This window comes from Mizuhopecten yessoensis, unplaced genomic scaffold, assembly GCF_002113885.1.
Source record: "Mizuhopecten yessoensis strain PY_sf001 unplaced genomic scaffold, ASM211388v2 scaffold6595, whole genome shotgun sequence".
NCBI classification, from domain to species: domain Eukaryota; kingdom Metazoa; phylum Mollusca; class Bivalvia; order Pectinida; family Pectinidae; genus Mizuhopecten; species Mizuhopecten yessoensis.
Window position 1 is genome coordinate 506,238 of NW_018406628.1, and position 14,171 is coordinate 520,408.

Consider the following 14,171-nt stretch of genomic DNA (forward strand, 5'->3'; position numbering starts at 1 on the left):
ATGATGTCTAAGTATTTATAGACTATAATCAAAGTAAATCATGTTTGTCCATCAGTCACATCCAGTTTTGGACTGTTTTACCTTCTTTAGGTTTGCATTGGTTATACTTTTGCATTTGTATTTTTTAGTCTCAATTACTATTTTTGGCCCCTTTATTAGTGGGAGTTCCTCTTGTCAGCCTAGCCCTTTGTTCCAATGATAGGCTAGGAAATTATTTTGAATGGAGCAGTTATATATTTTTCAGTCAAAATTTTATTTATCAGTAACATTCTTTATTTTATTATAACTTAGCATAGTTTAAAAGGTGTATTGCTCTGTTAAATCTTAAAACTTCAGACATTTGCAAGCTGGTGAGCAGATGTCACACCAATGGTACAAGAGTTGTCTTTCCTTTGTCTAGTGCAGCATCACCCACGTCATATTTTAATTTTGTTGCAGGATATTTTTCTATATACAATAAAAACCACACAACGATACCTCATGTTAATTAAACCTTGGGATCAGGTTGTACATACTCAAGAGAGATTTTGAGTATAGATTATAATTCGATCATAATTATAATCATGCAGTTTCAATGTTATTGAGTAATCAAAATTTCAACGACAAATTGCAGTGATTTTGAGAAAATGAGAACTACATGTATTTTTATAGATTGCATATATAAAGGCCACAATGGACATAGGTGATTTCAATAGTTCACATGAGTTTTTTTCTCAAATGACCTTAAATATTTACAAAATGTAAGTTAAATAATATGTGCAGGATTTTGATATATATTTAGCTAAACATCAAATAAAAAGATCTTAAATCTGAGAGTATCTTTACAAATTCATGATGTAAGGTATACATAATTGTATAAAAAAAATCTATCAAAAAAGCAAGGTATAAAACTACAAAAAGGATTCAGCAAATAAATTGTGCAGCTTCAATTTTTTGTGTGCTAATAATATAAGCTGCATGTATGTGTGCTAAGCTATTTTTTCCAATCAAATTATTTCCATGAAAAGGATTCCAGTGAGGAATTTATCATTTCTGAGAAATAAAAAAAGGATATATAGGTGTACAAGATTCCAGACACAATGCCTGGGTAAATGTACAACAATAAACATTTAACGAAATAAACAAGGAATCTTTACATGTACTGTATAACCGTTATATTTTGCAGGGTTTTTATTTTTGCTATATTCGCGCTTTGACTTAATATATCCGCGAATTCTAAACACCAGCGAAATTATCGGAAATGTTAAACACTTTTACGGACCTTATCACAACATGTTGAAAATACTTATAACCCAACGCTGTTATGCAAGCTTAAATGAACTCAAATCAGATTATCACAGGACAACTGGTCAGTTCATGTAAAAACAACACTTACATATAAGTGGTCACATTAACTAGATTACAGTTTACTCCTACAAAGATACATACACATTTGATTTTCAGTGAAGTCACTCGGGATCAGTGTTTTCAAAAGGTTTACCTGTATTTAACAGGGTTTAACCCTTACAAAATGACACTCAAAATACTTTGCACGACACATGGGATTCGGGTGCACAGCGTAATGTAACACCCCCCCCCCCCCCCCAAATGTGTACTGTCGAATACAAAACCGTGAAATACTGACCGCGCAAATTTAAAGGGCTATACAGTACATCAACAACATCAATACATAGACAAGCTGATCAAAACTACAATGCGGTAGAACTCATGCAAACTCCTTGTCCATTTAATTGCTTCAACTACAAACAAGTAAATATAACAAAAATTTGTCACATAAAAAGCTAATAAACTTGATGACATAAATAGCGTATGGCATATGCATACATGTATGGCAACTTCAAGCAAAGACTCACTAAAGCAAAATCTGCAAAAACAATATAATTGCTATCTATTTCTTCACATCATCGTTATATTGGTAATGGTTGTCTGGTACTATACGTTAAACCAAATATCAGGATCAAGTGTGGTGACCAGTGGTACATGTATGTGATCAAGTGTGGTGACCAGTGGTACATGTATGTGATCAAGTGTGGTGACCAGTGGTACATGTATGTGATCAAGTTTTTACCATTTGGTGATATATTTGGTAAATTTATAAATTTTGGCCTTTTGCTGTCATTCAAAAGGAAAACACTTCATCAATTTACCAAACATGTCAGCAAAAGGACAAAGCTTTATCTATGTTATTCCAAACATTGACATGTTTGGTAAATTGATAAAGCTTTGTCCTTTTGCTGACATGTTAGGTAAATAGATAAAGCTTTGTCCTTTTGCTGACATGTTTGGTAAATTGATAAAAGATTTGTCCTTTTGCTGACATGTTTGGTAAATTGATAAAGCTTTGTCCTTTTGCTGACATGTTTGGTAAATTGATAAAGATTTGTCATATTTTCATCGCACTATCATAAGTTATCTTCCTTTCCATGACATCTTCAGATTAAACCCAATCAAGTGTTGTGCCGTTTGTGTGCAGATAACATAACTTGAACTCAATATCTGTCCCTTCAAGACAAATTACAAATGTACCAATTTACATTTTACAACTTAAGACTGACTGTGAACTAGGCCAAACAAGTTTTGACCCCATGCATGTGACAACAAATACAAAGATTCATTGACAGCTAAACGAAAAAAATAAGATAATTTAATTAAGCAAGCACAATAAGGACTTACCTTCTGTAGATTTTAAGAAAATAAATTGTCAAATCACATGTTTAATATTTTATAAGAGTATTTGTTCTGGCACTACACCTTATGCAAGACCAATTTTCACAAAGCTTTATACAGAATATTGTTCACCAGAAATCCTACACCACAAGCATGATAAATGATAATTGTAAATTGAATTTTCTACAGTGGATCATTTTACACATTGCTTACCTCAAAACCATCAAATTAAATTCCAAGTCTTCATTGTTCTATAATTGTTATTATCAATCATCATGGGTATGTAACGCTAGATCATTTAAATTGTATCATTTTTTACTCAACTTAATTATTATTGTATCCAAAAATCCCAAAAATGTTGATACATGATGATTTTCTAAAAGGTTGTAAAAATTTGAAGACAATGAGAAAATAAGAACTTTGCAATGTCTTCCAAATTCTGTCTCATGATTTTCTTTTTACCAGACTATAATCTTAATGACCATGTTTGTGATATTTTGTTACAAAAAATGTGTTGTTCTCTTACTTACGACAATATCTCAACAAGACATTTTCATTTTTTTCCCAACAGCAATTCAGGTCAAACTAGCTGAAAATCTCTAACTATTCCTAGCTTTTAAATACCAATTTAACTTAATTGTTGACTTACGTGTGAGAGAGACGATGTTAAGCCTGCCCCGGTCTGGACTGGTCAAGTCTGCTGAGGAGGACGCCGACATTTGTGTACCTAGGATTACACCAGTCTCCACGCCCAGGGCATCTCTACATTCTACAAAACATGTTGAATTAGGGTTATACATTTGTTAGAGTAATCTCCCTTCTTGTTTATTACTTCAGAGCCTATTTGATCAAAGCCTGGTTAGCTTAACGATATTGTTTGTGTTCATTTTCATTACATGATCAGTTTAAACCCTAAATACTGTAAATGGACATAAAGCTTAAGTTTAACTTTCAATCCTTATGAAAATAATTTAGCTTCAAATTTTTTGTTAAGCTGTCATGAAGCTAATTAGGCTTGTACAAGCCGAAGGCAGGGTTATCTATATATATATTACGCCAATACCATTGTCTGCATGTTATCTATTATTTAAGTGAACAGAGCTTCATTGCATGTTATAAATTAAGGCTAGCATGATGCTAGTTAGCTGATGCTGCAGTGAGTTCTTTGAAGGATTTAGGAGGTACAAAAATAATATTTGTTTATCTTTCAGATTTGTGGAACTCTTTTCAAAGGAGATTTATGTCACAGTAGCAAAAAAGTGAAACCTTAACAATCGAATATCCCCAATTCTCCAGAGATAATCCAGTCACCTTTGTTCCGTATAGATAATCAGTTACCCATACTCTCTACAGATGATCCAGTCAGCCTTGTTCCCTATAGATAATCAGTTACCCATACTCTCTACAGATGATCCAGTCAGCCTTGTTCCCCATAGAAAATCAGTTACCCATACTCTCTACAGATAATCCAGTCACCCTTGTTCCCTATAGATAATCAGATACCCATACTCTCTACAGATAATCCAATCACCCTTGTTCCCTATAGATAGTCAGTTACCCATACTCTCTACAGATGATCCAGTCAGCCTTGTTCCCTATAGATAATCAGTTACCCATACTATCTACAGATAATCCAGTCACCCTCGTTTCCTATAGATAATCAGTTACCCATACTCTCTACAGATAATCCAGTCCCCCTTGTTCCCTATAGATAATCAGTTACCCATACTCTCTATAGAAGAACAAGTCACCCTTGTTCCCTATAGATAATCAGTTATCCATACTCTCTACAGATAATCCAATCACCCTTGTTCCCTATAGATGGTCAGTTACCCATACTCTCTACAGATAATCCAGTCACCCTTGTCCCTATAGATAATCATTTACCCATACTCTCTATAGAAGAACAAGTCACCCTCGTTCCCTATAGATAATCAGTTACCCATACTCTCTACAGATAATCCAATCACCCTCGTTCCCTATAGATAATCAGTTAACCATACTCTCTACAGATAATCCAGTCACCCTTGTCCCTATAGATAATCATTTACCCATACTCTCTATAGAAGAACAAGTCACCCTCGTTCCCTATAGATAATCAGTTACCCATACTCTCTATAGAAGAACAAGTTACCCTTGTTCCCTTTAGATAATCAGTTACCCTTACTCTCAACAGGTCAGATAATCCAGTCACCCTTGTTCCCTATAGATAATCAGTTCCCCATACTCTCTACAGATAATCCAGTCACCCTTGTCCCTATAGATAATCATTTACCCATACTCTCTATAGAAGAACAAGTCACCCTTGTTCCCTATATGTAATCAGTTACCCATACTCTCTACAGATAATCCAGTCACCCTCGTTCCCTATAGATAATCAGTTAACCATACTCTCTACAGATAATCCAGTCACCCTTGTCCCTATAGATAATCATTTACCCATACTCTCTATAGAAGAACAAGTCACCCTCGTTCCCTATAGATAATCAGTTCCCCATACTCTCTACAGATAATCCAGTCACCCTCGTTCCCTATAGATAAACAGTTACCCATACTATCTACAGATAATCCAATCACACTCGTTCCCTATAGATAATCAGTTACCCATACTCTCTACAGATGATCCAGTCAGCCTTGTTCCCCATAGAAAATCAGTTACCCATACTCTCTACAGATAATCCAGTCACCCTCGTTCCCTATAGATAAACAGTTACCCATACTATCTACAGATAATCCAATCACACTCGTTCCCTATAGATAATCAGTTACCCATACTGTCTATAGAAGAACAAGTCACCCTTGTTCCCTATAGATAATCAGTTCCCCATACTCTCTACAGATAATCCAGTCACCCTGGTTCCCTATAGATAATCAGTTACCCATACTATCTACAGATAATCAAATCACCCTCGTTCCCTATAGATAATCAGTTAACCATACTCTCTACAGATAATCCAGTCACCCTGGTTCCCTATAGATAATCAGTTACCCATACTATCTACAGATAATCCAATAACCCTCGTTCCCTATAGATAATCAGTTACCCATACTGTCTATAGAAGAACAAGTCACCCTTGTTCCCTATAGATAATCAGTTACCCATACTCTCTATAGAAGAACAAGTCACCCTTGTTCCCTTTAGATAATCAGTTACCCTTACTCTCAACAGGTAATTTAGTCATCCTTGTTTCAAACAAATAATTCAGTCATCCTGGTTTCATACAAATAATCCAGTCACCCTTGCTCCTAGTAAAGATGGCTGGATAATGAAATTGTTTGATAACTGGGAAATTAAGGCCATCTTTCCCCTTAAAACTGGATGAATAATGGGACATATTGACACAGGTTATATTGTAAAGACTTGTCTTAGTATGAGATCCTAACTGACCATATTGGTAGAAGTAGTAGCCGGGGGTCCTGAAGTAGACCTGGCCTGTGGAGTTATCCACCGCCAGGGAGTAGCTGATGGGGCCGTATTCCACGTCAATCAGACAGGAGTTGTCCGAGACAAACTCGATGGTTGCCTGGGTGCCTCGTGTCGGGTACCCCCCATTATCCACAGCAATCACAGAAAATGTAAGCGTCGTGTTGGCAGCATACACTTCATTGAACAGGTTAAATGTCTCATTCCAACTAAGCACAGGATCTGGACTGCAAGATTGCAAAAGTCATTTTTAAAATGATCAAATTAAAATATACATATTCAAGGTTATTTTTGCAGACGTGATGTTTTGAGTAATTTCACAGTATTGTTGTTCTTTGAAAGATGATTATTGCATTTTCTCATCACAAATGACCCTATGACTTGAAGTATATATGGGTCAATCAAAGTAATTTATTTGAGCAATCTTGAAATACCTTTATCCAAGCAATCTACAGTACAGGTAGTATATCATGTTTTAACCTTGATCTTTGACCTACAATATTACTTTAGAAGAAATTGTAGAAATAAAAAAGTTGACACATGACAGGCAAGAGCATAAGCTCACAGGCCCTTTGTATCAGGTGAAAAAGATTAAAATAACAACTAGCTTCCAGAAAGTTTCAGTTCCATCAAATATTCTCAGCTGTTAGTTTCGCAAAGTATTGAACTGAAACTGAAATAAATTTTACTTTGAGAAGTTTTAACTTTTGAAGATCTGATTTCATGGCTGACTGTTATTCTTTGAAGCTTCCTTTCTTGATCTGAATTGGTTTTATTCTCACAAAAATAAAATCTGTTCACTGACTTACTCCGCTACAATAGAGGAGATGTAGAACAAGATATCTGCATTGTTTCCGCTGTCTGTATCAGATGCGAAGACCTGGGCAAGGGGAGATAACTGCAGAGAAGGATTCCCATTCAATGCATAGGTAGTCTGGTTCATCTCTGGACAATTATCATTTACATCATTGACCTTCACCTGTAAAACAATGGTAATAGGTGAAAAAATAGTTCTATGAATGTACAACAAACTACTGAACGCTATAACTAATGGAGTTCAAATGTACATGTACCAGGTCTTTGTCAGCTAAGTGAACAATTTATGTGTAATGTACTTTAGTTGGACATAAATTTAATGTCTCCATGATTGTTAAATTATAGCTTTTCTTGCATAATCATTTTTAGACGTAATACAATGTTTGACAATGTTAACAGAACATGAGTTTCAGATAGATAACAACTGCTGAGTGTTATACCTCCCTTCACTACCCTACAAATGATCAACAAAGGCCATGAAAACTTTTGAAATGGAAAAAAAAATATATACACATTTTTCTATTGGAATTTTCCAGATTGTCTAAGAAATGTTGTATCATACAATGTAAGTTATAAAACTCGGTGACTTTTTACATATCTCCCTCATGATGAAATATTTTTCCCCCAGATGATAAACAATATGTCTGAACAGCCCATCAACATAATATGTCCTGTTGAATAAGGTCATACAGGGGCACATAACAGAAAATGGGTAAGTGTCAGGTCTGTGATTGTTATATACCTTGACTGTGACTATGCCATCAGGGGGAGTTCTACCAGGGTCTGTCACCTGTATTACAACAGTGTATGTGTTATTGGCTTCGTAGTCAAAGGCTGAGGCCAACGTGAACAGTCCAATCTCTGTAGTTATCGTAAAGGTTTCTACGGCCGTGTCGTGTCCTTCAGGGGTCACAGAGGACGGAGAGGAACACTCTGAAAAAACAGTAGGGGGAGAGGAAATACGTGATTAAACCATGGTCAGAATTGTGTGTAGGAGAAATGGAGGACGGTGAGAATTAAAAAGATTTCAGTGGTGAGTAATGTTTTACAAGCCATTCTGATTGATATGTCTAGCCTGTGCCCCGCTTTGACCATCAAAATGCACATGTCAAGTTTGGTACGTCTAGCACTTACAGTTTCAGAGAAACTAACTTAAATGCAAAAACTTAATGTTGATGGAGATGCTGACAAAATTAATGGACCATGAATGGTAGGCCGCATCCAGCATTTGATGCATGGCTTGCCATGTACTACCTAAGATGCATCTATAGTCAAAGTTTGGTTGGTCTAGCACTTATATTTTAAGTGAAACTAACTTAAACACAAAAACTTAATGTTGACTCTGCTGCAGTCGCCGGAAAAGCAACACCTGAAATAGTCTTGCTTCTGCTACTTTGTAGCGGCAAGACAAAAAACATCTAAAACATGACATTGGATTGTAAAACAAGTGTATTATTTTATTTCTGTGTGTTGTTTATTTCATAAACTATCAGAGTAGGATTATGTTTGCAATTCTCAACTGCGAGGATGCCTGCATTTCCATACAGATAATAATTTTCTATGCGATAATATTCTTGGAAAATAAATATGTTTTAATTGATCTCCTCATGAAATAACATGAAAACTAATCCCTAACGAATAACGAAGTAATACAATTATAAAAATATTCTAACAATGCTCTTACCAACAAACTGGATACCGTTGACAGTTGTGAAGGTTGGGGTTACTACAGGTGGTGCTACAGCGGCTGCCTGGTTACCAGCAGTGTTGTCCAGCATTGTAAAATGACGTGCTTCATTTCCTGCAAATTTAAATGATATAACACTGCTGGAAACCTTTGTTTTTGTAATATGCAATAATGTATCCATATTCTACAAGCTATAAAACATTGGAAAGTTATACAAGAGGTCCAATGGACCTGTATCACTCACTTGTCATTCAATTCACATCTGTGACATTCAAAGTCGTCAAGATCAAATTAATTTACGGTAATTCATTCTAAAAGGCTATATAACATTACTTTACACATCATGGGTCTTGTAAGATTGTTCTACTCTCCATATTTTGTATCTCCCTTAGAACATTTTAAGTTATTATGGTCTTCAAAAAATTGATTAGTCTAGGTCATTCATTCAGATCCCACACTTAATATCACTTTACAGCATTAGCCAAATATCATGACCTTAGGTCTCATCGTTATTCAGAATATGGTTTTAAAGGTGTGGACAAATTTTACCCCAGTGGCATGCTTCTGGCTAAGTATCATCACCTTAGCCATTTCAGCTATTTAGAAGAACTTGCTTAAAGTTTTTAACAAATTTGAACATCATTACCATAAAATGGGTCAAAGTCATTCATCCTAGCACGCTGCCACTTAAATCTGTTATTAATGTCATCACTCTAGACCTACATGTATTGGTAATTCAGAAGAAGTTGTTTCAATCAAAAAGTTGAAGGCGAAAGAACAGACGGACAAACTGATTCCAGTACATGCATACCGTGTTACAGGGGATATAAATAAACTTTTTTTTTTAATTCTAAAGATCAGATATGACATTATTTGCTCAAATAAACTTTGACAGGTTATTTTGATATTAAAATGACTAAATAATTAATGCTTGGTAGTGTACCTCTGATGATATCTACAGTGAACGGTGGACCTGAGGAAAAGACATCCGATAAAACCAATTCCTGTATGATGCCGTTCACATGATAATCCTCGTCAAAGCTGATGACATAATCACGGGGTGGCTCATCTTCAGGATTCACAATAAAGTCAAAGTCCTCAGTCTGTATGAACAAACTGGAAGCACACTGCAGCCTCTCAACATGGAACACTGCAAAGTGATATCTCTCCCCTACCTGTAACAGTCAACGTCAGAACAGATACAAACAGTTCTATAGAACACAGCAAAGTGATATCTCTCCCCTACCTGTAACAGTCAACACCATAACAGATATAAACAGTTCTATAGAACACAGCAAAGTGGTATATCTGCCCAACCTGTAACAGTCAACGTCAGAACAGATACAAACAGTTCTATAGAACACAGCAAAGTGATATCTCTCCCCTACCTGTAACAGTCAACACCATAACAGATATAAACAGTTCTATAGAACACAGCAAAGTGGTATATCTGCCCAACCTGTAACAGTCAACGTCAGAACAGATACAAACAGTTCTATAGAACACAGCAAAGTGATATCTCTCCCCTACCTGTAACAGTCAACACCATAACAGATATAAACAGTTCTATAGAACACAGCAAAGTGGTATATCTCCCCAACCTGTAACAGTCAACGTCAGAACAGATACAAACAGTTCTATAGAACACAGCAAAGTGATATCTCTCCCCTACCTGTAACAGTCAACACCATAACAGATATAAACAGTTCTATAGAACACAGCAAAGTGGTATATCTCCCCAACCTGTAACAGTCAACGTCAGAACAGATACAAACAGTTCTATAGAACACAGCAAAGTGATATCTCTCCCCTACCTGTAACAGTCAACACCATAACAGATATAAACAGTTCTATAGAACACAGCAAAGTGGTATATCTCCCCAACCTGTAACAGTCAACGTCAGAACAGATACAAACAGTTCTATAGAACACAGCAAAGTGATATCTCTCCCCTACCTGTAACAGTCAACGTCAGAACAGATACAAACAGTTCTATAGAACACAGCAAAGTGATATCTCTCCCCTACCTGTAACAGTCAACGTCAGAACAGATACAAACAGTTCTATAGAACACAGCAAAGTGATATCTCTCCCCTACCTGTAACAGTCAACGTCAGAACAGATACAAACAGTTCTATAGAACACAGCAAAGTGATATCTCTCCCCTACCTGTAACAGTCAACGTCAGAACAGATACAAACAGTTCTATAGAACACAGCAAAGTGATATCTCTCCCCTACCTGTAACAGTCAACGTCAGAACAGATACAAACAGTTCTATAGAACACAGCAAAGTGATATCTCTCCCCTACCTGTAACAGTCAACGTCAGAACAGATACAAACAGTTCTATAGAACACAGCAAAGTGATATCTCTCCCCTACCTGTAACAGTCAACGTCAGAACAGATACAAACAGTTCTATAGAACACAGCAAAGTGATATCTCTCCCCTACCTGTAACAGTCAACGTCAGAACAGATACAAACAGTTCTATAGAACACAGCAAAGTGATATCTCTCCCCTACCTGTAACAGTCAACGTCAGAACAGATACAAACAGTTCTATAGAACACAGCAAAGTGATATCTCTCCCCTACCTGTAACAGTCAACGTCAGAACAGATACAAACAGTTCTATAGAACACAGCAAAGTGATATCTCTCCCCTACCTGTAACAGTCAACGTCAGAACAGATACAAACAGTTCTATAGAACACAGCAAAGTGATATCTCTCCCCTACCTGTAACAGTCAACGTCAGAACAGATACAAACAGTTCTATAGAACACAGCAAAGTGATATCTCTCCCCTACCTGTAACAGTCAACGTCAGAACAGATACAAACAGTTCTACAGAACACAGCAAAGTGATATCTCTCCCCTACCTGTAACAGTCAACGTCAGAACAGATACAAACAGTTCTATAGAACACAGCAAATGCGGCATATATCAAGTCATATATGGCAGTTGTTATCTGACTGTAGATTTAAATGGTAGGCAACAGTGGTAGCAGTCCACTTTATTTATCTGAAGCTTTTAATTAATTACAGAAAAAACTAATTTTTAATGCTCTTGTCTTTTACCTCAAGTTCCAGTGTTACATTTTCATTGATTTCTGTGTTGGAAGTGACACACTGGCTGTTTACCACATACCCCGATAGGGGAGTCAGGGTGGCTCCACCTGGAGGGGTCAAAGGTTAGAAGAATTGCTTTAAATTCTTTACATAACATGAACACATGTATCATTATTCCATAATTCTTTCAGTAATTAGATAAAGTCTTTCTTGTTTTCCCCATCATTATGTTAATGTTTTAATGAACTGTAAATTTTAACATTTTCTGAACTGTTTTCATCTCTCAACTATACACACACACATCAATGTCAAGTTTTGTTATAATAATTAGAATTTATATGGGAATATATTATTCCAAATACTGATTTTTAAGAAACATTTTCTAAAAAAAACCTGGCAGTACAAATTATATTCATTGTATCAAATTTGGTTTAACATGATATATCAGATCAAGTTTTTTGAAATTATCCAAAATTAATATTGAGTTTATGCAAATGAAATGTTGCATGTTTACCTGATGATGAAGCAGCTGATATGTCGATTTTCTTACAGGGTATGTTTGCGCCCTCTCCCCTGGCTATGACCTCCAGAACTAGGACACCGTTGAGGAAGACCCACATGTCGTCTCCGCCCCCAACAGCAATTGTCTCACTCCCCTTGTACACAAAACCAGACCGAATCGCTGACGTAAAACTGTTATAATTGCATAAAAAAACATGAACTTTTTAACTCAACAAGCATGACACTATAAAATCATGTTCAAGATACAATGCTTAAAACATAATTATTCAAATTTACGGCCGTAATCCAGTACATTGCATTGGTACATGTATATACATGTATATTGTAAAATATATAAAAGTATTTATTTCTAAAAAAACCCCATTAGTTATAATTTTTTCTTTCAAGCTTCAAAAATTTATGAAAACGTTTCACATGTTATAATTATTTCAAAGGTTCAAGTTTCAATGAAAATTTGAAACTTTAGCCTGTTTAAATAAGGGAGATAATTCTTATTCACATTTCAATAACTTCAAAGTGATGCCAAGGATGATAAAGAAGAGTATTTGGCAATGTTTCATGACATTTTGATTCAATGTCTTTTTATATATAATTAACATGTATCGGTTGGGCCAGTGCTTAATTCACTGGTATTCTGCACAGATGATAGAGGTTTGATTCTGGATGTTAGTATGGACGTTTTAGAGATCTTGTCCACCATGATGTATCAATGCAAGTGAAAGACACATTCTATAGAGATCAAACTGAGAGCGCTCTGGGTATTGCTTATAACAGAGAATGTGTACTTATAGATGTGCAAATAAGATAATGTCCACTACAGAGGATGCTTACTAAAGAAGTTAACTCATTGACCCATGAAGACACATTTGAACTCTTCCAATTCAAAAGTTGGAATAGTTCATTGTGAAATTTCAGGGGTCAATGAGTTAAAGTAGAGTATGGTTATTACATCCAGGACACTTACTTCAGATGTTAGATTAGGCTACAGGTTCTACAATCAGGATATTTACTTCAAAAATAAGATAAAGCTGTGGCGTCTACTGTAGCAGCAGCATACTACAGAAGTAAGAGCACATTATGACCACTACAAGCAGATGTTTTCTCCTACTTTAGACATGACTTTAACATATTGAGCTTACTTTAAAGTTTGAATTATAAACTCACCCCAAGTTGTGATCTTCACCAAGACAGTCCTTTTCATTGTCACCAAAGCCTAATCCATCTACCGGGTAAAACTTGTCTGAAATAAACCTGAAACAAAATTATAGTTAGGTGTACAAAACCAACATTTCTCCTATGGTGTCATAAAGGGCTCATTTAACTACCGACGCTGTTAATGGGGTGACTTATTTTAATATTGAAGAGGCCACTTTTATGAGAAAATTTTGATATTTTAGCCATAATTTAAATCTCTGCACATTCTGTATGAAACCTCACAAATGTCCTGGTTTCTGAGCAGTTCGAGAGAAATTGAATAATAGCAGTCAACCAGAACCTTATCAAATCTCAACCTTTAAAGGCCCTTTATATAAGATGATACATTATGCTGAAGAAATGGGATATTTGGACCAGAACAAATATGCTTATGGTGCTTATACAAGTGGTGCTTGTAATGGATGAGGCACTTATAGAAACAAGAGCACTTTAATCATTATGCCTTATCATACAGTAGCTGAAGAATTATCTACAGCAACTAGCCGAAGTAACATTTCCAGGAACACTTATGATTACCTGTGGGTGGAAGGGGACCTATGGTTACCAGTAGCACTTACCTGTGGGTGGAAGAGGAGGTAGTCGTTCCCAGTAGCACTTACCTGTGGGTGGGAGAAGATGTAGTAGTTCCTCCCAGTATCACTTACTTGTGGGTGGGAGAGGAGGTAGTAGTTCCCAATAGCACTTACCTGTGGGTGGGAGAGGAGGTAGTAGTTCCCAATAGCACTTACCTGTGGGTGGGAGAGGAGGTAGTCGTTCCCAGTAGCACTTACCT

At 36.1% G+C, this 14,171-nt stretch overlaps 1 protein-coding gene across 2 annotated transcripts in view; it reads right to left on the reverse strand.

Annotated features, from left to right (window-relative positions):
• The window catches only part of LOC110452321, a 101,942-nt gene that overhangs the window by 22,219 nt on the left and 65,552 nt on the right, over positions 1-14,171 (reverse strand). Inside the window, exons 33-42 of one of the 2 annotated variants that reach the window (XM_021500764.1) lie at positions 13,349-13,435; positions 12,177-12,355; positions 11,672-11,769; positions 9,538-9,769; positions 8,592-8,708; positions 7,650-7,840; positions 6,901-7,070; positions 6,056-6,318; positions 3,317-3,436; positions 2,674-2,676 (exon numbers count right to left, since the gene is read on the reverse strand). In XM_021500764.1, coding sequence (XP_021356439.1) covers positions 2,674-2,676; positions 3,317-3,436; positions 6,056-6,318; positions 6,901-7,070; positions 7,650-7,840; positions 8,592-8,708; positions 9,538-9,769; positions 11,672-11,769; positions 12,177-12,355; positions 13,349-13,435 — 1,460 coding nt within the window. The remainder of the gene's footprint in view (positions 1-2,673; positions 2,677-3,316; positions 3,437-6,055; positions 6,319-6,900; positions 7,071-7,649; positions 7,841-8,591; positions 8,709-9,537; positions 9,770-11,671; positions 11,770-12,176; positions 12,356-13,348; positions 13,436-14,171) is intronic. The other variant, XM_021500765.1, reaches the window with a different exon arrangement.